Consider the following 24,848-nt stretch of genomic DNA (forward strand, 5'->3'; position numbering starts at 1 on the left):
TACGCTGCACTCATCAGACCCCTGATATCCAGTGAATAAGATCATACCTAATTTTCTTGGTTCTTCTTTTACTGGACATCTAGATTGTTTATAAATTTGCAGAATAAACCATACTGTAATGAATATCTCCACGAATTTCTTTGTAAATTATTACCTTAGGATAAATTTCAACAGCGAGGTCACCTGGGCTAAAGGTAAGGACTGATATGGCCGATGATACTTGGTATTCTCTTGTCCCTCGAAAGGATTTTGCCAGTTTCCTTTGTCACTAGCAAACTGTTGAATAGTGCTTAAACAATGTTTTAGTTGATTAATCAGATATAAAATGCCATATTGTTTAACTCCCATTTCTTTGACCACTATCAAGAACATCGTTCCAGGTTTGCTTACTAAGTAGATTGCCTGTTACTAAGATGTTAGACCTACTGGATTTGTTGCCCTCTTTGTGTTTTGCCCTGTGTTCCGAGAGATTTCCTCCAGTTTACCTTTTGACCCTTCTATTGAATTTTTTCATTTTGGCAATCATAATCTTAATTTCCCAGTTTGTTCTCTGGTGGTTCCTTTTTTAAAAAAATTGAGGTATGACTTAACAGTGTGTGACACAAATCTTAAGTGTACAGCTTGATGAGTTTTGATAAATGGATACACAAATATCACACCACCCAGATAAAAACAGAGTATTCCCATCACCCCAAAAGGTTCCCTCTGACAAGTGGTCAAACAACCCCTGAGCAGCAGTGCGGTCGCTAACAAGGTCACAAGGATCACTACTGCAGTCACCAGGTGGGCTTGTCACACTTGGTAGATTCAGCAGGTAAGGAAACAATGAGCCCAAAAGAATCCCGACAACTTATACCTTAGGCAGCAAAATCAGCATGGTGTCAACTCCCCACATCCCTAGTCTCACAGCACGACACTAGACAGGAGCCATGGCAGTAGGTAGGGCTGAGGCTGAAAAGCCAAATCTAAACTGCAATCAAACAATTTTATGACCTGCAGCTGTGCCCTGGGTAAAGGCGAGGGGAAGATGGAAAGCTGGGTGTTCACCTGAAACCAGGAAGATAGATGAGAAATAAATGGCTTTTTAGCAGTCTTCCACAAGATGGGGAGGCAGATGAGAAACTGCCTCGTGGCAGCTCCTCACCTTGCCTAGGTGGCCTCTAGGGAGCCGTGCAAGGTCATCACAGTGCTGTGTCAGGACTGAACCATTCCCCTACAACTCCACGCCCCTCCCACCCTGACCTTTCGTGTATTCAGCTAAGAATTATTTTCAGGAGCATAAGCCACCTGTCATGGATTGAATTTTGCCCACCAAAAATGTATCAACTTGGTTAGGCCATGATTCCCAGTATTGTGTGGTTGTCCTCTATTTGTGATTGTAATTTTGTGTTAAAGAGGATTAGGGTGGGATTGTAACACCCTTACTAAGGTCACATCCCTGATACAACGTAAAGGGAGTTTCCCTGGGGTGTGGCCTGCACTGCCTTTTATCTTACAAGAGGTAAAAGGAAAGGGACACAAGCAGAGAGTGGGGTACCTCATACCACCAAGAAAGGAAGCACCGGGAGCAGAGCCTGTCCTTTGGACCTGGGTTTCCTGCTCTGAGAAGCTCCTAGACCAGGGGAAGATTGATGGCAAGGACCTTCCTCCAGAGCCGACAGAGAAAGTCTTCCCCTGGAGCGGATGCCTTGAATTTGGACTTCTAGCCTACAAGATTGTGAGACAATAAACATCTGTTTATTAAAGCCATCCACGTGTGGTATTTCTGTTAAAGCTGTACTAGATAACTAAGACTCCACCCCATCAGATGTCTCAAAAAACTCTACTGATAGGGCTTGGACTAAATTCTATTTGTTTTAAATAACATCAAATGAGAGTGACCACAATGATGACATCCAGCAGGATGGTCAGGCCCACTTAGAAGACAGACTGCAGCCAGGCTTCCCATCCGGGGCCAATACCTATTTTATTGGTGGTTTCACTTCAGCCCCACCCCAAAATAAGGATGTAGGTGGGATGATTAAAAACACCTGGTTCCCCTTAGTATCTCAGTGACCATCAGCACCCAATAACAATCCAGCAGTTGCCACTCAGATGGGGTCTACTGGGCGGAGGCGTCAGGCAAGTGCTATGTTCAAATATCCAGGGGGAGCCTTCGTCTCAGGGCAATATCCTTCTTCTGTAGGCTCCAGGCTGTATGATGGTCAGTCACTGACACTTTTAATTCAGAAGGCTCTATAGGACTAACTGGCCTGACTGAGAAGTGGGCAATTTCTAAGCCCTGTTGTTGTTCAGGGCCCCACTCAAACGTGTCAGCCTTTCAAGTAATCTTATGCAATGGGCTGAGCAGAAAACCTGAGATATGAACTATCTCCATACCCAACAGGCCTATCAGATGTTTTACCTCCTCTTGGTTTGCTAGAGATTTTAAGGCCAGAAGTTTCTTTTCATAGGCTCAGGGACTGTCTTCTGGGCATTGGCCCACATGGTCCCTTAGAACTTTGCTTGGGTGGCTGGCCTCTGTTAATTTACCAGCCTTGGTCAGGTGATGGGCCATCCCATCTAAGATGCTTTGCACTAGTTAGTTTTTCCAGTTAGAATTACGTCATCAGTATCACGATACCAAGACACTTATGACAGGACCCTAAGCTTCTTTAGGTCTTGGTCTATCTACTAGTGGCAAATCACAGAGGGATTAGGTAGCCCCATGGCAGCACTGTAAGGGTGTATTGTAACCCAAGCCAAATGAAGGCAAACTGATTTCCATCCTTTTGGTCTAGTGGAATGCTAAAAATAAGGTATTAGCAATGCCCACCATATACTAGGTGCCTCCAGTCTGAGCAATGAGCTCTGTCACTTGCAATAATCCATGAGGTACCATGGGCCATTGACTGTTTTTCCTGGGCTATTATAAAGATGGAGCCCTGGTGGTGAAGCAATTAAGAGCTCAGCTGCAAACCAAAAGGTTGGCAGTTCGAATCTGCCAGGTGCTCCTTGGAAACCCTGTGGGGCAGTTCTACCCCGTCCTATATGGTAGCTATGAGTTGGAATCAATGGGTTTGGGTTTTTTATTGTAAGGATATATTGTTTCCTTGAGCACCCCTACCTTCTCCCTCCCTGGCCTCCCGTATCCTACACTGTTTCACGGTAACCACTTGGCTAAGTTAGAAGAGCTAAGTGGGCTCCCAGTTGTGCACTTATCCCCCTACCACTATCCTAATCATGACAGTTCATTCATGACAATCAAGAGAAGTGTTACACATACTTAAAAACTTTTATTTTCACAGCACATTTGACAGTGTTAGCTATACACCACTTGGGTGTGTATTGACTTAAAGGGGCCCACCCACAAAGTTACATCAGTCCAATTTGAGAGTTATTTCCAAATTCAGTCAGTTTCAGCCATTCCAGTGACACTGCCCAATGCCACCGTGTCCAAGAGGGCCAAGAAGGTAGGCAGCCTTGGTTTCTGTCAGTTCCTCAACACACCTTGACCACTGAATAGGGCCGCTGGGCCTATAAGAACGGAGAGACCTGAGCCTCCAACCTAGTCCTGTTTATGGAGAGGGTAAAGTCTGAGTACAGGGATAATGCTGACAGTGGTTTGTCAATGCCAGTCCAAATAGCACAATCCTCAACTGGGTGGTTAAGGCTTTCTTGATTTCCCCCCATCTGCACAAAAAAAAAAAAAAAATTTCTTTTTTTTTGCACACAGGACACACCAAAGCTGGCCTAGTTACAGCCCAAATCTTTGAAGTCCCATGGGCCTCCATAACCCAGTAACAAGAGAGAATTTTCTCTGTGGGCAGACGATCAGCTTCTTCTTTTAGGACCTCTTGGTATAATAGTTATGTTCACATGGCCTTATGCCTGGCTTCTCCACCCCTACCTTGGCCTGTAGTGCATTATCTTGGACTTTGCCAATGCTTCCATTCTGGGAAGATTTTTGCCCAGTAGCTGAATAGTTTCCCAGAGATTATCCCCAGAGTGCAGGAAAAGATTCCGTTTTTCTCCATAGTCTTGTGGTGTAGATCAAATGAATCAGTCATTCTGACCTTGGGTGACTGTTTCATCATCTGGGTGCTTATGATCTCCATTATGAACCCAGCCTGAGGTCAGAGTGGACTAAAAGGAAGTTATAGTCTCCCTCAACACCTTTCAAGGATGCTTATCAGATGACAGGAATTCATCTTGGATAGGTCACTGTCTCAGTTGTAAAGACCCACTGCAACAAGCCCTGATTTATCTTTATATTTCCCTCTTTCATATCCATGTCATTGGCCAGAGTGGTCAGGGCTTGAGGCATGGGGGTCAATGGTTAAGTAACTGAACAAACTCCATTCCATCTCATCCATCAAAACTTGCATAACACCTTCATCTGCTGGTTGGAATGAGCCATGCTTCCATGGTTTCATTGGACTTTTGCCCAAATCTATCTCTAACTTAAGGAGCCCTGGTGGCACAGTGGTTAAGCATTTGGCTGCTAACTGAAAGGTAGGTGATTCGAAACCACCAGCTACTCTATAGGTGAAAAGACCTGGCAATATGCTCCTGTAAAGATTGTTGTGTGTTATCACGATGATTCTGACTCACAGCAACCCTATATGACAGAGCAAAACTGCCCCATAGGATTTCCTAGGCTAAAATCTTTACTAGAGCAGATCGTCAGGTCTTATCTCCCAAGGAGCCACTGGGTGGGTTCAAAGCACTGACCAAGTGCTTAACCATTGTGCCATCAGGGCTCCTTCCTGTAAAGATTACAGCCTAGGAAATCCTATGGGGCAATTCTACTGTCACATTGGTCACTGTGAGCCAGAATTGACTCAATGGTACATAACAACATCTCTAACTTCCCTCCTTTCTTGATCATTGTGAGAGTGGATGTCAGTAAATTTCTGAGAGACTGACTGCCCTGGATCACGAGGTTGTGGTCTATCTGTAGTCACAGCCACCAGCTGTAGGAAAGCAGTCTCATTTTTTAAGTGACCTAGGAGGGTGAGTAATAGCCACAGTATGCTTTCTTTAGCTCTGTAAGACCTTCTTCCTTTGATTTCTAACTCTAACACCTGTGGAGCTTGTTGTGGAGCTCAGGGACAATGGTCAAAGGCCACTTGTCTCCACTGTCACCAAACACCTCAGAAACTAAATCCACTGTCTGCCGGAGTTCTATCCCACACCAGAAAGGGACTGTGACCGTATCAGCTCCACATTAGGTGCCAAGTTGGTCACGATGTCCATAAGTGCAGTGTGGCGACTTATGGGACCACAAGGGTACTACTGCCACTGTTAGATGGGCTTGCCACACAACCACAGATTCAGACAGTAAGGGGACAATGAGCCACATGGATCCAGACAGCTTATTATGTACTTAGACAGCAAAACCAAGATCAGATTGCAGCTTTATCTACAGTAGCAAACAAATGGAAACACAATAGCAAAAAAATGGAAACAATAGCAAAAGAAAAAAATCAAGTGCCTATCAGCAGATGAATGGAGAAGCAAAATGTGGTACATACATACAATGGAATACTATACAACCATAAAGAATAATGAGTCCACAAAACATATTATAACATGGGTGGACCTGGAGGGCATAATGCTAAGTGAAATAAGTCAAGCACATAAGGACAAATACTGTATGATCTCTCTTTTAGAAGAAGACAAGAATAGACATATAAGGTACAAATGTTCAGTGGTGGTTACCAGGAGGAGGGGAGGTGAGATGGGGAAGTGTGCTCTAGATGGTTAATGTTTGTTATTTTTGGTGATGGGGAAATTACCGCAGAACATGGGTGTAGTGAGCACAGTTTGACCAAAGTAATGATGTCATTAAGAAGTGGTCAAGAGAAAAGGAGGTTTGTACTAAATAAACAGACATAATTTGGCAACAACATCAACAATTACCAAGAAATGAGTGTATGGTCACATATGTATGTGAATAAAAAGAACAACAAAAACTATCGCCGTGGAGTTGATTCTGACTTATAATGACCCTACAGGACAGAGTAGAGCTGCCCCATAGGGTTTCCAAGGAGCAGCTGGTGAATTCAAACTGCCAACCTTTTGGTTAACAGGCAAATGCTTAACCACTGGGCCACCAGGACTCCTGTATGTGTACAGGCATATAGATATACTGGTAGGTACATGTGTATACATAAGTGTGCACAGAAAGAAGTATCACATGTACACATAAGTACAGAATTGTGTGTGCAGGCACATATATTCATACCAAAAAAAAAAAAAACCTTTTGCCGTCCAGTCAACTCCAACTCAGTGACCCTATAGGACAGAATAGAATTGCTCCATAGGGTTTCCTAGAAGCGGTTGGTGGATTTGAACTGCTGGCCTTTTGATTAGCAGCTCAGCTTAACCATTGAGCCACCAGGACTCCATATACTGATAGAAAACAAAATTACAGATACTTCTCAGATATACCCAAATACCTCGCAAAATTGGTTTTCTGGGTTGAAGGCTTAGGCACTTATTCTCATGGGACAACTCAGTCAATTAGCATAATATAGTTCACAGAGTTCATGTTCCACATCCTGGTGAAGTGAAGTGAGTAGCATTTGGGGTCTTAAAGGCTTACAAGTGGCTATCTAAGATACAACTACTGGTCTCTACTTGTCAGTAGCAAAAGAGTAAAAAGTAACCAAAATCATAGAGAAGAAACAAGTCTACAAGGCTGATAGCTGACACCAGCCACAACCTCAACTACCCTGAGACCAGAAGAACTAGATGGTGCCTGGCTACCACTGACCGGTCTGACTGGGGCCACAATAGATGATCCTGGTTAGAATGGGAGAAAAATACAGAAAACTCATAAAAATGGCCAGGTTAACTGGACCACTGAGATCAGAAGACTCCTTGAGATTATCACCCTAAGATGCTCTTCAAATCTTAAACCAAAACTACTCCCTGAGATTGATCATCTTTGCAGAAAAGGAAAGTGTCACACAAAATAACAGATACTAGCTGTTACATCAGTGCTGTCCTAAAAAACCATCTGTATGAGTCCAAAAGGTCGACATTGAATCCAAAGCAAAGATGAGACGATAAGGGGGCAGAAGCAACAGGAACACAATTAATGAGAATGCTGGCATGACGTAAAAAATATAATGAATGTCATTGACCAATTTGTGTGGAAATGGTCAAAGAGGAACCTAACTTGCTGTGTAAATTCTCACCAAAAACACAATATTATTTAAAAAAAAAAGCAAGATCAGCATGGTGTCAGCTCCCTACATGCCTAGTCTCACAGGATGACATTGAACCGGAGGGGTCAAATGACAGAAGGTATGGCAGTGGGCCACTCTGCAGCTGAGCATCCAAATCTAAAATACAATCAAGCAGTTTTATGACCTGCCCCTTCACACTAAGGCAGGGGTGAGGTGAGTTGGAAAGCCCTGTGTTCAACTGAAACTAGGAAGATGAATGAGAAACGGCTTTCTGGCAGTCTCCCACAAGATGGGGAGGCAAATGAGAAACCGCCTCTTGGTGGCTCCTCTCTAGGTGGCTTATCTCCGCTTGCTCAAGGAGGAATTGCAGGGCCTTCTGCTAAGACTCAAGCCAGCTGCCAAGCCCTGCCTACACGGCCTATGTGCAGACTTCCAAGGTTTTAAGGGTCTGAGCTCTTCCTTTACACCCTCAGTACCTGTTCTCAGTACTTCCCAGACATAACCACTATTTTGACTTCTCTCTCTAAAGCTTAGTTTCATCAGTTCTTGAACTTCATGTAAATGGAACCATACAGTATGTGCTCTGCCATGTCTGGCTGCTTTACTCCGTATGTCTTTGAGGTTCATCAATGTTGGTGCCTGTATCAGTGGTTTGTTTTTTCCTGCTGTATAGTATTCCACCGTGTGAATATACTACACTTCATCCATTCTCCTGTTAACAGACATTTGGGTCATGTCCAGTTTATTCTGTTCCCAATTTCTCCTCTTTTGGAAGTTCGATTACTCATATATTGGAGTCCTGTATGTTTCTTTTGCTCTGTTCTTTCCATTTTTTTTTCTCTCTGTGCTTCAGTCAGACACTCATTAAAGTTCCTCAAGTTCACTAATCCTATCTTCTGTTGTGTCTATGATTCTGGATGTATCCTTTAGTTTCATCAATTTTTAATAAACCCATCCAATGAGTTTTTAATTTCAGACGTTATTTTTCAATTCTATACACTCTAATTCTTTTTTAATAGATTCCAACTTTGTTGAAATTCTCTGTGTTTGCATCTATTTTTGCCCATCTTTTTTCTATTTAACATACCAATCGGTTATTTTTATTTTTAATAATTTTTATTGAGCTTTAAGTGAACATTTACAAATCAAGTCAGTCTGTCACATATAAGCTTATATACACCTTACTCCATGCTCCCACTTGCTCTCCCCCTAATGAGTCAGCCCTTCCAGTCTCTCCTTTCGTGACAATTTTGCCAGTTTCTAACCCCCTCTACCCTCCCATCTCCCCTCCAGACAGGAGATGCCAACACAGTCTCAAGTGTCCACCTGATAAAAGTAGCTCACTCTTCATCAGCATCTCTCTCCTACCCATTGTCCAGTCCCTTCCATGTCTGATGAGTTGTCTTCGGGAATGGTTCCTGTCCTGGGCCAACAGAAGGTCTGGGGAGCATGGCCACCGGGATTCCTCTAGTCTCAGTCAGACCATTAAGTATGGTCTTTTTATGAGAATTTGGGGTCTGCATCCCACTGATCTCCTGCTCCCTCAGGGGTTCTCCGTTGTGCTCCTTGTCAGGGCAGTCATCAGTTGTGGCCGGGCACCATCTAGTTCTTCTGGTCTCAGGATGATGTAAGTCGCTGGTTTATGTGGCCCTTTCTGTCACTCGGGCTCACAGTTATCGTGTGACCTTGGTGTTCTTCATTCTCCTTTGATTCAGGCGGGTTGAGACCAATTGATGATGCATCTTAGATGGCTGCTTGTTAGCATTTAAGACCCCAGACGCCACATTTCAAAGTGGGATGCAGAATGTTTTCATAATAGTATTATTTTGCCAATTGACTTAGAAGTCCCCTTAAGCCATGGTCCCCAAACCCCCGCCCTTGCTCCGCTGACCTTTGAAGCATTCAGTTTATCCCAGAGACTTCTTTGCTTTTGGTCCAGTCCAGTTGAGCTGACCTTCCCTGTATTGAGTATTGTCCTTCCCTTCACCTAAAGCAGTTCTTATCTACTAACTAATCAGTAAATAACCCTCTCCCACCCTCCCTCCCTCCCCCCCTCGTAACCACAAAAGTATGTGTTCTTCTCAGTTTATACTATTTCTCAAGATCTTATAATAGTGGTCTTACACAATATTTGTCCTTTTGCCTCTAATTTCGCTCAGCATAATGCCTTCCAGGTTCCTCCATGTTATGAAATGTTTCACAGATTCGTCACTGTTCTTTATCAATGCGTAGTATTCCAATGTGTGAATATACCATAATTTATTTAACCATTCATCTGTTGATGGACACCTTGGTTGCTTCTAGCTTTTTGCTATTGTAAACAGAGCTGCAATAAACATGGGTGTGCGTATTCAATTGGTTATTTTTAAATCCTTTCCTGCCTACTCCAATATCTGGATCATCTGTGGGTCTGCTTCTATCAGTTTTTCTCGTGTATTGGTCCCATTTATCTCTTTTTATGTATGCGTGTATGTTTTGTAATTTTTTATTGTATGTCACATATGAGGTATAAAAGAAGGGCAGAAAGTTTGGATTATGTTATTCCTATCCCCTCCCCTCAAAGAGGGTTCCCTGAGGCACGGGTCACTTCAGTGTAATCAAGTATTGAGCAAGGTTGGTTGGGGCAGAGTTATAGTTCTGGTGAAATTCTGTCCTCCTCTGGATTGCCCTGTCACTCAGAAGTGCTTCTCTTAGGTTTTAGAATGAAAGCCTGGCCAGTCAGCCTCCCTCAGCCCTTAAAGTTCTGCTTTCAAACAGTGATGAATCCATGAAACATTTCATAACATGGAGGAATCTGGAAGGCATTATGCTGAGTGAAATTAGTCAGTTGCAAAAGGACAAATATCGTACGAGACCACAATTATAAGAACTCAGGAAATAGTTTAAACAGAGAAGAAAATATTCTTCAATGGTTACGAGAGTGGGGTGGAAGGGAGGGAGGGAGGGAGAGGGATATTCACTAATAAGATAGTAGACAAGAGCTATTTTAGGTGAAGGGAAAGACAACACACAATACAGGAGAGATCAGCACAACTGGACTAAACCAAAAGCAAAGAGGTTTCCTGAATAAACTGAGCACTTTGAAGGCCAGCATAGTAGGGGTGGGGTATGGGGACCATGGCTTCAGGGGACATCTAGGTCAACTGGCATAATAAAATCTATTAAGAAAACATTCTGCATCCGGCTTTGGAGAGTGGTGTCTGGGGTCTTAAATGCTAGCAAGAGGCCATCTAAGACGCATCAATTGGTCTCAACCTACCCGAACCAAAGGAGAACGAAGAACACCAAAGACACGAGAGACAGAAAGGGCCACATAAACCAGAGACTACATCAGCCTGAGACCAGAAGAACTAGATGGTGCCAGGCTACAACCGATGACTGCCCTGACAGGAAAAACAACAGAGAATCCCTGAGGGAGCAGGAGAGTAGTGGGTTGCAGACCTCAAATTCTCATAAAAAGACCAGACTTAATGGTCTGACTGAGACCAGAAGGACCCCGCAGGTCACGGTCCCTAAACCTTCTGTTAGCCCAAGACAGGAACCATTCCCAAAGCCAACTCTTCAGACAGGGATAAGACTGGACTATGGGATAGAAAATGATACTGGTAAGGAGTGAGCTTCTTGGATCAAGTGGACACATGAGACTATGTGGGCAGCCCCTGCCTGTAGAGGAGATGAGAGGGCAGAGCAGGTCAGAGGCTGCCTGAATGGACATGAAAATACAGTGGAGAAAAGGAGTGTGCTGTTTCATTAGGGGGAGAGCAACTAGGAGTATATAAAAAATATAGCAAGGTGTATATAAATTTTTGTATGAGAGACTGACTTGATTTGTAAACTTTCACTCAAAGCACAATAAAAAATAAATAAATAAAAGTTCTGCTCTTCAGAGATTTAGCAGCCAGTTCTTTAGCCTCACATAGGTTCAAAATCTGGCAAGTATCTTGAGGGGGAGACTAGTTTGTTTGTTTTAGGCCCCTTCCCTCCAAACATTGCAAGACCATGGGACCGTCTTTTCCAGCCCAGCTCCTTCCCAGTCCCCCACTTTGCCTCAGAACTCAGCAAATGTTTCATGGGAAAAACAGGATTGGCATTTGGGGCTTTTTAATCCATAGCATAGTCCCTGAAACTGCCAAAAGTTGTTTGTTTGTCTTTTCCCCAGTAGAGACTCTCTGCTTAGGTCAAGCCTGATCCTCAGTGATGTCTCAAATTAGCAAATGCCACAGGGAAGAAAACAGCCATCCACCACCAGCTCACCTCAGGAAGGCTTTCCTCCTTGCAGTTTTAGTTCATCTAGCCATTTCTTCCATCACCCTCCATTATCTTTAAAAATACGATTATTTTCATTTTATATTTTTCCTAGTTGTTACCACATCACACCCAGAAGCAGTTCTTCACTTTACTTTTTACCACTTCCATGGAGATATGATTTGACTTTGTAATATTTTCTTCTAATCATACTCTAACTGGATTTCCTCCTGTTTAAACAGTTATAAACCAGGAAACCAAACCCACTGCCATAGAGTTGATTCTGACTCATGGTGACCCCATGTGTTACACAGTAGAACTGCTCCATAGGTTTTCCTGGCTGTAATCTTTACTGAAGCAGACCTCCAGGCCCTTCTTCTGCAGTGCTCCTGGGTGGGTTTGAACAGACAACCTTTAGGTTAGTAAAACCAAAACCAAACCTGTTGCCATCAAGTCGATTCCAACTCATAGCAACCCTGTAGTACAGAGCAGAACAGCCCCAATGGGTTTCTAGGGCTGTAAATCTTTACAGAAGCAGATTGCCACATCTTTCTCCTGTGGGGCCGCTGGGGGGTTTGAATCATCGACCTCTGGGTTAGCAGCTGAGTGCTTAACCACTACACCACCATGGCTCCTTTTTGGGATAGTAGTCAAGTGAAAATCATTTGCACTACCCAGGACCTAAACAAGCTATAGGGCTGTCTTTTATCTCTGAAAATAGATGCCAACTATTTCCTAAACTTTCTCAAGGGGTAACCATTTCACCTTAAAGTTCTTACTGCTTTTGTTCTTTTGTCTGTAGCTTTTCTCCAGTTTCTGTTTCTTCAGTCTGTGCATACTTCCTTACCTTTTTGACCTTCGCTGTTGCTACTGGAAATGTCTCAGACGATTTTATAGATTTCAGTGGGAGTTCGAGAGGAGGTGAGGACTCCCTGCTAGGCCACCCCACTGCGCAGTAGACTTGGTAGATAAACTTCCTGAGAAGCGTTTTCTTCCTCTTCAGCCACTTTAGCCTCCTTTGAGTGGAACTCTTTCCCTGACTCTCTTCTCCTCTCTTCCTGAATTCTATGTGATGAGATCATACATGTCCACATGGTGGAACATTTACAAGCTAATGACCTTCAAACCTCTAACACCAGCCTTTACCTCCGCCTGGGCTTCCACACTTAAACGTCCACATTTACATCTCCACAGGCCCCTCAAAGACACCATCCTCCCTGCAGCTCTGCTTTGCTTCCTGTGATCCTGTTTCAGGGAATGACACCACCCTCTGGTCAGAAGCCCGTATATCACCCTCATTTCTTTCCTGCTTCCTCCCAACTCACATCCAACTGGCTAGCAAATCATGTCCGTCCTACCCCGTAAGTCCTGCCTGAATCCACCTTTCCCTTTCCCATGGCCACAGTACAGGCCTTCTAGTCCTTCCAGAGGAGCTCACATGCCAAGCACTCAGTGGACACAAGTGGTTTTATTTCTGCCTAGGAGAGGAAACCCTGGCAGAGCAGGAAGGCTGAGCAGACAGGAGCCGCATCCCTGCTGTCATCACGGAAGCTGGCAGCGGGAGTCCAGCGGAGTGAGCCGCAGCTGCTGAGGAGGCAGTCTTGCCTGCAGAGGCTGCTGGCCTGAGAAGGGGTCCCAGCCTCACCGATGCCGCTTTCGGATGCTCTGCAGCTCCTGGTAGATGGTGCTAAAGCTGGGCCGCTGTCCAGGCTCATAGGCCCAGCACTGCTCCATGAGCCTGAACACGGCGTCGGGGCACAGCTCTGGGCAGGGCAGGCGGCCCCCTGTGAGGACAGGCACAGCACACCAGGCATGAGGAAGGTGCTTGAGGGCTCATGCCAGCCCCTGGGGGGCAAAACATGAACAATAGGTGCTGTTTAAGACTTACCGTTCCTAAGAAGCCACTCTTATTCATCAAGGGGCCCAAGAATACATGGAGGCCTTGGTTCTAATCTCAACCCCACCATGTGCTAGTTGTGTGAGCTTACCAGCCTCAGTTTTCCCATCTGTAAAAGGGACACATCAACCTCCCAACTCACAAATTGTGGAAAATAAATGAAATAATGTATGGTCTAACACACAGTAGGTGTTCACTCAGTAGTGGCTATGGAATTGCTCTTATTTTGTCCCCGTGGGAAGATGGAAAGTTAGGGGACCAAGAAGGGTCCAGCTGGAACCCTGGGAAGAGGGCATGGCTCTGAAGGCCGCTGACATGCAGATGGGTTCCTTACCATTTTCCACAAAGTCCCGAGTTTGCTGGTTGCTAAGGTTGGGGTATGGGGGGGCCCCCAGGCTGAAGGTCTCCCAGAGCAAGATACCAAAGCTCCACACATCGCTCTCGGAGGTGTAGCGGCCTGCAGAGGACATGAGGGAGGGTAAGCATCTGTCCACGTGGCCTGTCCATGTGGCCAGAGTGAAGCAGCCAGAGGAGGGCAGAGCTTTTAAGTACTGTGCTATGGACTGAACTGGGTCCCCAAACAAATACATGGCAGTCCTAACCCCTGTACCTATGCATGTGACGTTGGTTAGAGAAGTAGAGCCTTTCTTTGAATATATTATCAGTGAAGTTAACAAGGCCATACTGGAGTAGGGTGGGTCCTAATCCTATATGACTGGTGTCTCGTCAAAGAGGAGGACAGACACAGACACAGAGCCGCACGTGGGGGGAAGATGCCTTGTGAAGATACATCTTCAGGCAGCAAAGTGTTGACAGCACCTTCTAGAAGCTAGGAGAGAGGCAGGGAACAGTTCCTCTCCCAAAGCCCTCAGAAAGAATGGAGATAGCTGATACCCTCATCTGGACTTTTAGCCCCAAGAACTCTTGAGACAATAGATTTCTGTTCTTTAAAGCCACTTATTTTGTGGCATTTTGTTACAGCAGTCCTAGGGGACTGATACACCGCCATTGGGTGACAGGACCCATGCCCAGCCTCCAGCCATAAGAAGACAAGGACCAGATACCATAGTTAAGAGCCTCAGGGGCGGTCCACTTCACAGGGACTTGTCTGAGGCCCCCTGAGGCTGCATAGACACCGTCAGCTTCCTCCCGGGACATCCCAAAGTCGCTGATCTTCAGTACATTCTTTTCTGTCACCAGGCAGTTTCGAGCAGCCAGGTCCCTGGGCAAGGCAGGGCAGGGGGCTCATTCAGCCAATGTCCAGAAAACCCCCTGTCACCTGCCTAGCCTAGGCCAGACCCTGTAGATTCAGCCATGAACCAAACCTCTCAGGAGAGGCAAGCTCCACCTCTGGAGCTGATGCCTGGCAGACAGGGGACAGGGGAGTCAGAGGAACACAGAGGTGAAGGCACCTCCTGACTCTGGCCAGGTGGGGTGTCAGGGGCTGGACCGCCGCCACATGCTCACCGGTGGATGCAGCACTTGCTCTCCAGGTACTCCATGCCAGCAGCCGCGTCCCCCACCATCTGCAGAAGAGTCTTCACCCGCAGGCGGGTGCCCTCTGTCCGGAGGAAGGTCAGGAAGTCGCCCCCTGGGGGTGGGAGAAGCCTTGTTGAGCCTCTGCGGGGACCTATCTGACTGGGCTGAGTCCCCCACCCTGGAAGATCGGCACCCTCTGCTCACCCTGCACGAGTTCCATGACAATGTAGATGGGCTGCTTCTGGGTGCAGACGCCAATGAGACGCACAATGTTGGGGTGACTGTACTGCTTCAGGATCCTGTGGGACCCTGCTGCTTAGGCGCCATGTGCCCTGCTCCCACCTCTGGGGCCTGCACGTTCGCCTCTCCAGCCCCGGGAGCCCTCAGGGAAGCCAATGGAGGATGGAGAAGGGTGCAGGAGAAGAGCTTGGTGTCTGGGGCCAGCAGACCAGAATGTGTGACCTTGGATGGGTCACTGGGTGTCTCCAAGCCTGTCCTCCCTATTCTGTACAATGTGGGGGAGGACACTGCCTGCAGAGGGGACCAGGAGGACTGAAGGATACCACTGGAGTCAAGCACTTATGGAGTGCCACACAGAGGGACCCCTTCTCGTGGGGAACCTATGGTGGGGAGGATCACACTACCCACCTCGCTTCCTGTAGAAACTTCGCCTTGAGGTCAGGGGGGAGCGTCTCTCGGCAAGATTTCACAGCCACAGGGGTGTTGTCAGCTCGCAGGCGTCCACTGAACACTTCACCGAAGTTCCCCTGAAATAGCCTTGGGCTCCTAACAAAGTCTTCCTTGAACCACCTTCCTCTTCTTGGCTCAGGTGGACAGCCCACCTTGTCCCACCCCCTCTTCACTGAGTGTCCCCACACTCAGCACTGATCAGCCCTGGCTCTCCAGCAGTTGACACCCTGGCTGGGAGACCAAGACAGTAAGCATGGATGGGCAGACTAATGTACCTCCAACTTGCCACCACACTCACAGAAGAGATGTGGAAAACTCAAACATGGCTGCCACGTGGGTTTGAAAAGCATTCTGATTTTGAGGAAAGTGACCTCTTTCTTAAGCGTATTTTAAAAGCAAACCAGACCCATTGCCAGCGAGTCGATTCCGACTTGTGGCAACCCCATGTGTTACAGAGTAGAACTGCTCCCTTGGCTGTAATCTTTATGGAAGCAGATAGCCAGGCCTTTCTTCTGTGGTGCTGTTGGTGGGTTCAAACCACCAACCTTTAGTTTACTGGTTGAGCACAAACTATTTGTGCCACCCAGGGACCATAAGCGTATTTTACAGTTCATGTTAGCAGAGTGTGGCACCCTTTGCACATAAGAACACTCAGGGGAGGCAGGGCCCAAAGGTTGTGGTGGGGAGGGTGCTGACGACAGAGCCGTCTGTCTCCCAGGGAGTTCTCAGGGTGGGTACTTTTCACTGAGGTTCCTGGAGGGCTGTGTTTGGGGTCAGGGGTACAAGATGGGAGTCAGACTGAGGCAGGGAGGCAGAAAAGCTCTCTGGAGGGTGGAGCCTCAGGCGTGGCTCGGGTTGGGGCTAGGAGGAAGTGGTGCAGGCAGGGAAACCGCAGGTGACGAGGGGCAGTGGAGCTGGTGACTGGATGGAGGTGCACTCACTCTCCCAATCTGCTCGCCCAACACCAGGTCCTCATGGTTCAGTGCCCACTTGTCCTGGGGGAGAGGAGGACTTGGAGAGTCAGAAGTCAGTGAAGGGAAGGGGTGCTGGGCCCCGCAGAGGGCTGAACATCTCCCCTCCCCCACAATGCTGTGTCTTTCAATTTTTGGAGCGTTGGTTTTTTGGTCTGTAAAATGAGGGTTGGACCACATCAGGATCATAAACTCAGATGCCTTCCAGGACCAGGCAGGTGCTCCAACAGTGTGAGAGCCAGCCTGGTGGATGCAACCCACAGAAGCGGGGTGGCCTTGACATCCCAAGTCTCCCAGAGCAAGGCTGGCCACCTCGTGAGGAGTGAGGAGTCTGTCCCCACCCTCTAGACTGGGGGCCCTCGTTCTGCTCTGCCTCTGTGTGGGCCTGGGACCCATGTGCCCATCAGCTTGGCCATGGGCAGAGTGGGCTGGGCTCAGCCAGGCTTACCTTGGGCACGGCCCTATTCAGGACAACACCGCTCTTCTTGGTGAGGGGTTGCTGGGAGTGCAGCAGGTGGTCGATGAGCAAGGGGATGCTGGGAAAGCCATCCCCTTCCAGTCGGTACAGATTCTGTGGGTAGGGGGACCTGGTGTTAACTGCCCCCATTGCTGGGGGAACCTGAGCCCTAGGGGAGGACAGGAAGGGCAACAGGGAGAAAGGGCCTGCCCAGGACTAGAGGCAGCGCGACCTGCTAAAAGAGCCCTTCTAGACACTATCCCATGGCGCAGGATAGCTCTGCCCCCTCGTTCTCGGAGGGTATACACTGAGGCTAAAGCCTCCATTCTGTTGTAGGGACTGTGGGGGAGGCATCTAAGATGTAGCCACTACTCCATACCCTCTCAAGGTCATTGCCCTCGGGGAGGGGTGTGGGGAGGAGGGGAGGTGAGGCAGCCCCACTCACATCCACTGACTGGATGATGAAGTGCCGGGGCTGCCCGTCCCAGAGCACCGACAACACCTGCTCCTGTTTGCCCTGGCTTTGCCGCACCAGAAAGTCCCCGGAGTGCCTCAGCAACTCTGCCACCTCCGCCCGCGGGATGGCTCCGTGGTACCACAGCTGCTCATGCAGGGGCTTCTGTACCTCCGGGACGAGCTGCAGCAGCGGGGGGAGCTGGGCAGGGGGCAGGGGAGGGAGGTGGAGGGGTCACTCAGCCAGCCCGTCATGGGAGGCCATTCAGCCACCTCTATATGCCCCTTAATCCTCATACCCAGCCGAGTGGCATGTGGAGCACCCACTGGCCCTGGAGCCAGAGTGGACTTGCCCAGGCTTGCTCTATGGCAGAGCTGGGATGGGAAGTCCAGGCTGGCGGACCCCAAACCAAGGTGGTGCCTTTTCTACTGCCCCAACCACTCCTGGAGCAGAGAAAGCCTCGGGTTAATTGAGGCTGCTGGTCACATAGACACTTGTGGGCAGAAAAGAAGGGGCCTCTGGGTGCAGCCTGGAATTCCAGGGAAGGGAGGGGATCCTCAATAAATGCAGCATGGGTAGAGCTACCTCTCTGAGGGTACCCCCAGTGCCTAAACCCCAAACACTACGGTGGTAGGGGCAGTTTGGGGGGACTTCTCTGAGATCCCTGGCCTGGTCCACCCCTAAAGACAGGCAGAGGTGCGGGCCCAGCCTGGGCTCCACTCACCGAGAACTTGGGGCGGAAGATTCCCGAGATGTGGCTCTTAAGCACCTCCAGGGTGGGCATCCTTCCCCCCTCTCGCTCCTGCTCCTGAGGCCAGGGACAGACGTCAGCGGGTGGCCCGGCTTGGGGAGGGGGAGGGCGAAAATGAGGAGCTCGGCCCGGGCAAGTGGGCATGCTGGCGGGGGCAGGCGGGGGTGGGCGTGGGTGGGTGGCTTACCGAGGAGGACGTGGACTGGCGGTCATCCTGCAGGAGCGGCACAGGAGGGGGCTCACCGGGGCCTAGCTGCTCCAGTTTGGTCTGCAGCAGCTCCTGTTGGGCCTGCAGCTTGGCCTGGCTGCACTGTGCGACCTGCAGGCCCTGTAGCGCCTCCTGCAGTGCCTGCTTCTTGCTAAGCAGCTGCACCCTGTAGGCAGGGGGCAAGTGGCGGGTGGGGAGAGAAAGGGGTTCAGCCTGCAGGTAGTGGCCAGCATCAGGTCAGGCCAGCTGCAGAGGGAGAGGGACGGCCAGGAGGCTGCCCCAGCAGAGTCCACTCACCGCTGCCGGGGGTGGGTATTCTGCTCCTCGTTCTGGAGCTCATGTTGCAGCTGAGCGACAACCTCTTGTCGGCTAAGCACCGACTCGGTGGCCGTGGCCAGCTCACCAGTCACTGCAGTCAGCCTGCACCCAAGGAGAGGGCGGTGTTAAAGCCAGGGTCCTCAGGTGCATCCTAGTACAGCCAAGAAGGCTCAGCCACCGGACCACAACCCTGTATGGGCAGTGTTCACCCCTCCACAGTCTCCCCAGAGCCCTGCCCTGGCCCTGCTGCCAAGTCACCACGCACGTGTGCTGCACACTCTCCACTGTCAGTTCGTTTAGCTGCAGCTCCCCAGCCTCCAGCAGTTCGCCCTCCTCAAGCAGGGACTCATCAAAAGTGACACAGGGTGGGACATCAGGTGCAGACCTGTGAGGGGCCAGCACCCAGTCAATGAACAGGCCAGCAGCCCCGGTGCCCGGCTGGAGCGAGGAGAGGCTTACCCATACTGTCGCAAGAAGCCCTGGTACTCAGCCTCAGGCTGGATGCGGGCTGCAGCTGCCGCCATCTCCTGGTGAATGGCCATCACCTCGTCCTGCACTAGGCTGCTGATCTCCAGGTATTCCTGCAAGATCTCCTTCCTGCCCCGAGATGGGACCCCTGGTCAGGGGGCTGTCAGGCTGGGGAGCTCAGGGCCTACAACACTAGGTTTGAATCCACCCTGGGTTGACCTCCCCACCTCACCATGTTCTAGCCAGGTGACCTCAGGCAAATTACTTAATCCCTCCCTGATCTTCTGTTTCCCGATACATACAATGGGATTGATGAGAGTTCTAGCCTCACGGAGGAGCTGTAACAGGGATCCAATGAGATGACGTCTGTAATGTCTGGTGTACAGGAAGTATTTAGCCCTGCCCTGGGCAGCCAGCCTAACAGCTAGGGCTCTGGGGCACCAATGTGTCACTGACCACAGTCCCACCCCTTCCCGTGAGTGCCAGCCTCGTGCATCCAACCACCTACTCAAAATGTCCCATTAGGCATCTTTCAGACACCCACACTCTCCCAGTTGAAGCATGAATTCCTATTCTTCTCTCCTGAACCTGTTTCTCCAGCAGCCTTCTCCATGTAAGTTCATGGTGACTTCATCTTCAGCTGCACGGACCAAATCCTAGAAGTTCCCCTTGATACCTCTCATACTCCATTTGCAATCCATAGGAAATTCTACCAGCTCCACCTTCAAAATATACCCAGGACCTGACCATTTCCCATCACCTCCCTGCTCTGAGCCACCATGATCTATCATCAGGATTACTGCCACAGCCTCCTGCCTGGTCCCCCTGCCTCTATCCTTGCCCCCTCAAGTCTATTCTCCACATAGCCACCAGACTCATCTCATAAAGCAGAGATCAGGTCATGTCACTCTTCTGGTTCGCCCAGAGCCCTCAGAATGGTTTAGTGTAGCCTCTATCGTCTAACAGCCTTACCCCTGGCCCCCTCCGGCCTCAGTCTGACCTGCCTTCCCCTCACTCTTTGTAAGCTCCGCTGGCCTCCTTGCTATTCCCTGGATACTTCAGGCATTGTCTACCTCAGAGCCTGTGCGCTTGCTATTCCCTCTTTCTGGAAAGGTCTTTCTCCAGATATCCCCATGGCTTACTCCCCCACCTCCCTTAGGTCTGTATCTGAACATCACCTTTTCAAGGAGGCTTTCCCGGACCATTCTAGTTAAAAGTATGACCCCCTTCCCTGTCCCTCGGCACTCCCAATCTTCTTTCCTTGCTTTATTTTTCTCTTATTGCCTCTACTGGACTTTCTGTTTTACTTATTAACTTTGTATATTTTCCCTATACACTAAAAGGAAAAATCCCTTAGAGTAGAAATTTTGGTCTACTTTGTTCCATGCTCTACAACAGAGCCTAGAACAGTGCTCAGTACATACAACAAAACTCCACAAAGTGCCTCGGGATAAAATAATTACGATTTAAGTTGATTGGTTCTGACTGCCACTCCACGTCCTCCTCGGCCTGCCACCACCAGCCATGCCCACTTGCCCCGGCTGAGCTTCTCATTTTCGCCTGGCCACTTGCTAACATCTGTCCCTGGCCTCAGAAGCAGGAGCGAGAGGACGCCCACCCTGGAGATGCTTAAGGGCCACACCTTGGGAATCTTCCGCCCCAAGTTCTCACGTGATAATGTGACCACCGCTTTTACAGGACTGAATTTTCTGGCCCCTGCTCCTGGGCGTGGTGGCAGGACGTTAGGGCAGTTACGCGTGTGGTGGGGGCTGTGGGCTTACAGGATGCACGCCATCTCCTGGTGCAGGTCCTGCAGTGACTGGAGAAGGCCGGGCAGCATGAGCTGGTGGTGGTACTGGTGGTGCAGCTGCGCAGCCCGCACGCCCAGCACATAGCGGTTATGGTGGGCAAAGAGCTTCCATAGGCTGCGCACATACTTGTCCTTGGCCCTGTCGCGGTCCTTGTCTGCCCGGGTGAAGGGGGGAGGGGTGTAGGTGACAGCATATTGGCCTGGGCAGCTTCCTTCCCAGGGCACCTGTGGGGCGGTCAGGACTGGCTTGGGGTTTAAGGGCATCCCTGTCAGTAGGGGAAACCACAAACCTTTGCTGGCCTCCTGGTACTTGCGCCTGGCCTGGGTGCTGTCCCGTGCCAGGGCTCGGTACTGGCTCTTCAGCTTCTCAATGTCCTGGCTGTGGGTCTGGGGAGAGAGGAGGTCAGTGTGGGGCAGTGGCCCCAGGACATGGAAGATTCCTGCCCTTGGTGAAGGCCTGGAAATTCCTGTAGTCCAGGCAGGCAGCACATCCAAGCCTGTCCTCCAGGAGGGGCCTAGCTGGGGACTTCCAGGGTAGTTGGCCACTGAGGTTAGGGTCAGAGGACCTGGGTTGAGACAGGTCCCTTGAGGGAAGCAGAAGGGTGGACTAGACAGGCTATACCTGTCCAGCCTCAGCCTGAGAGTGGTATCTTGGTGGCACGTAGGGCCAGGGTCATGGACATGTAGCCTGTGCAGTCACACAGGGCCCACACTTACAAACGCCTTATGCTTGGTTTGGAGTCCCTGGGTGGCACAAACAGCCCTAGGCTACTAACAGAAAGGTTGGTGGTTCAAGTCTACCCAGGGGCTCCTTGAAAGAAAAGCCTGGCGATCTGAAAACCCAGTGGAGTGCTGTTCTACTCTGACACACTTGGGGTCATCATGAGTTGGAATCGACTTGATGGCAACTGGTTTGGTTTTGGTTTATGCCTGGTTTAATGCTCTGCTGTTGCCATACTGAAACTCTTAATAATTTTTTAACAAGAGGGCCGACATTTTTGTTTTGCACTGGGCCCTGCAAATTACAATCCAGGTGGCAGGAACAACAGATGATGATCCGAGACCAGAGTTCTCATCCCAGTTCTTCTGTTTATGCAGTGAGATACTTTGGGCAAACTCTTCCTCTCTCCTCTGAACCTCAGTTTCCCTATCAATAACCGAGCACATATATAGATCAGGGGTCTAGTCATTTTCTTAAAGAGACAGATAGTAAATTTTTTTTTTTTTAGTAGACCAAATGGTCTCCTGTTACAATTACTCAGCTGTGCCATTGCAGCTCTGTAGTAGCCGTAGATAATATGATAAAAAATTGACATAGTCGTGTACTAGAAAAACTATAAAACAGGCAGACCCCAGATTAGATGATCTTCTGTGGGGAGAGAGGAGTAGGGCCAGGCTGGCCACCAGGGGCCACTGTAGGTCCATGGCAAGGCTGGGCTCTGTGCTGGTAGAAGGGTTGCATAAATGGGGAGAGCCCTGGGGGTGCAGCAGATAAGTGCTTGGCTGCTAGCCAAAAAGCTGGCAGTTCGAATTTACCATCTGCTCCTTGGAAACCCTATTCGATGGGTTTGGAGCACTCAGATAAATTGGCTGCTCCAAATTACACGCCTCTAGATCAAGGAGCTGGGTGGGATTCAAACCTAGGCAGGCTAACTCTACAGCCCGATTCCTTGACCACTGTGTCAGGGGTCACACTGCTGCATTGTGGTGTCTCTGGGGCCCTGGGAGGAGGTCCCAGGAGATGCTGAAAGGCAGGGAGGTGGACTGCTTAAAGCAGAGCTGGGCTAAGGGCAGACTGACAGGCCCTTATTCCTCTGTCTCTCAGACCTCACAGCCAGGCAGGGCAATGTGGGAGCAGCACGGATCCCGAGTTCCTCCTGGGCAACACCTGGACCCACTCATCCTTACACTCCCACTCCCTTGTGCATGCACACAGTAGGGAGCTCAAAAAATGTATGGAGAAACCACACTGCAGGCCAGTGCAAGTGGGGGGAGCTGAGGAGGAAGCTGCAGCAGGGTTGGCATAGGCCCTGTGGCCAGGCCTGTGGTCACGGACTTCCACTTCCGCAGTGAATCCAGGAGTTCGTGTGCAAAACTGGCCCTTGTAGACTCGAGAGGGGCAGAAATGACTAGGCAAAGGTCCGGCACTGCTTACCCACCTTGGTGAGCTCCTGCTGCAGCTGCTGCCATTGCTCGCTGTAGGTTTTGTGGAGTTGCTGCCGCTCCCGGATCAGCAAGCTCAGCTTGCTCAGGGGCCCTGAGTTCAGATCCTCTGCATGCTGCCTCAGCAACCGGCTCAGGCCCTCAGTCTGGCTGGTGATCTCCGCCCAGGACTACAGTGCGTGCAGGATGAGGAAGGCAGGGGGTGGGCGACAATGGCTCCCAAGTCTCTAGTCCCACCCCTCCCCAGTGGGCTCTGGGAGAGGGAGAGGACATGCATGCAGGTGTGCCCTGCACCCGCAGGAATTCCCAGGTAGAGGGTGGGAAGGAGGTGAGCAGACTTAGGGCCCCACAGACCCCCACCTGACTGATGAGACTGTCGGGGCCTATGCCCCGGCTCTGGGTTGCACCATCCTGCAGGGACATGTGGTGTAGCAGCCCTGCATACTCCCTGTCACTCTTGACCCTCTGGGCCATCCACTTCCTCATGCCCTCCAACAGCCGAAGCTCAGCTTCCTGCAGTCGCTGCACTGCCCCATGGCCCTGAGCGCTGCACAGCTCTGAAGAGAAGCCCATGATGCTGGGCTGGGAACAAAAAAAGGCCATCACTGGAGGCCAAGGCAGTATCTGGAGGTGGGGCTGCCCACCAGGAGGGGCTGCAGTCAGGCAGGAGCTGGGGTCCTGCCCTGCTGAAAAGCAGCCAGAAGTACAAACAGCGGCCTGGGCTGGGACTAGCCCTTGGGATCTCCTGTGTCCCAGGCCGAGCAGCAGCGCCAGGGCTCCCCTTCCCCGTCCTGGAACAGGGGCCAGCCGAAAGCCTCCCTCCCCGGGCCCTTCCACCCAGCACCCATTCGAGGGGCGCGCGTGCCCGGGTCCTCGGAAGGGCTAAGCTTGCCCCAGTGCTGGCCGAGGAGCCGCGACCCGAGCCCTGCAGGTCGCCCCACCCTTCCGCGGGCCCCTTCCCCTGCCCGGCCCCTGCCCACCACCCTGCCCCCCGCCCGCCGCCTCCCTCCGGGGCCGCTAGGCTGGAGTTACCCTCGCAGGCAGCTGCTCCTGGGGCCACTGAGGACCGACTCGGGCTCGACTCCGACCCCCGGCCAGTTCCTGATTCCGTGCTTCCTCCTCCCGCGGTTTCGGTTGGCCCAGGCCCCGGGGCGGGCCCGCCGAGGGGAAGGGGCGGGCGGGAGCGGCCCGCTGGCCAGCGCCGGGCCGCAAGCTCCGGCCGCCCGTCCACCGAGCCGCGGAAACGGAAGGGAGGAGGGGGCCGGGAAAGAATGGCCGTGCGGACGAGCGGCCTGCCCGGGTGCTGCCCCGGGAGCACGGAGAAGCGGCCGAAGGGTGCGGTCGGGGGGAGGCTGGGCACAGGGCGAGGCCCCAGGATAGCCCCCGGAGTCCAGGTTCTGGGGGCAGGCGGGCAGCCCTAGCACGAGGCCAGGGCGGCCCCAGAAGAGGAAGGGGGACGCCTGGCCCAGGCCTTCCCCACGCTCTGGATTCCCTAAGGAGAGCTCAGGCGCCAGCTTCTATTTGAATAAAATTTCCAAGTAGATATTCCCAGGAGAGGCCTGCTTCTCAGGCATAGGTCCTGGTGGCACCATCCCCACCCACCTATTCCCTGGCAGGGGCTCCATTCTTAGGGAAACCAGGTGGAGGCAAGGGGCGGGCCTGGGAAGTGAGGAGTACGGAGTTTCCGGTGCTTCAGGCAAAAGTGGAGCCCCTCCAGTGGCTGGACTCTGGACTAAGTGCTGGGCTCTCTCCAGCAAAA

At 50.5% G+C, this 24,848-nt stretch overlaps 1 protein-coding gene across 8 annotated transcripts; it reads right to left on the reverse strand.

The window, feature by feature from the left end:
* Nucleotides 1–12,872: 12,872 nt before the first annotated feature.
* FES (FES proto-oncogene, tyrosine kinase) lies at nt 12,873–24,237 on the reverse strand. Of its 8 annotated transcripts, none has more exons than XM_003413877.4 (19): nt 24,122–24,237; nt 23,450–23,671; nt 23,086–23,259; nt 21,217–21,313; nt 20,898–21,081; nt 19,108–19,245; nt 18,914–19,033; nt 18,628–18,750; nt 18,310–18,496; nt 18,096–18,179; nt 17,363–17,572; nt 16,909–17,031; nt 16,431–16,484; nt 15,448–15,566; nt 15,004–15,098; nt 14,788–14,911; nt 14,385–14,542; nt 13,655–13,777; nt 12,873–13,207 (listed from the first exon to the last, which is right to left on the reverse strand). In XM_003413877.4, exons 2-19 carry the CDS (start codon nt 23,660–23,662, stop codon nt 13,065–13,067), a joined length of 2,469 nt encoding a protein of 822 aa, XP_003413925.1. In that variant the 5' UTR covers nt 23,663–23,671; nt 24,122–24,237; the 3' UTR covers nt 12,873–13,064. The 8 variants fall into 8 exon arrangements, with proteins under 8 accessions (XP_003413925.1, XP_010592109.1, XP_023408770.1 ...); XM_010593807.3 differs by having other exon boundaries at nt 12,873–13,268; XM_023553002.2 differs by lacking the exon at nt 19,108–19,245.
* Nucleotides 24,238–24,848: the final 611 nt, after the last annotated feature.

The sequence above is a fragment of the Loxodonta africana genome, chromosome 13, assembly GCF_030014295.1.
Source record: "Loxodonta africana isolate mLoxAfr1 chromosome 13, mLoxAfr1.hap2, whole genome shotgun sequence".
In the NCBI taxonomy this organism is placed as follows: domain Eukaryota; kingdom Metazoa; phylum Chordata; class Mammalia; order Proboscidea; family Elephantidae; genus Loxodonta; species Loxodonta africana.

Bases quoted from the DNA above. Each gene is read 5' to 3' on its own strand.
- FES (XM_003413877.4), bottom strand. From the start codon at position 23,662: ATGGGCTTCTCTTCAGAGCTGTGCAGCGCTCAGGGCCATGGGGCAGTG. The intron at 18,180-18,309 runs GTAAGCCACCCA...CCCTGGCCTCAG, and splicing joins GCCAGTCCACGTCCTCCTCG to GAGCAGGAGCGAGAGGGGGG. The intron at 13,208-13,654 runs GTAAGGAACCCA...CTGTCCTCACAG, and splicing joins TCGGGACTTTGTGGAAAATG to GGGGCCGCCTGCCCTGCCCA.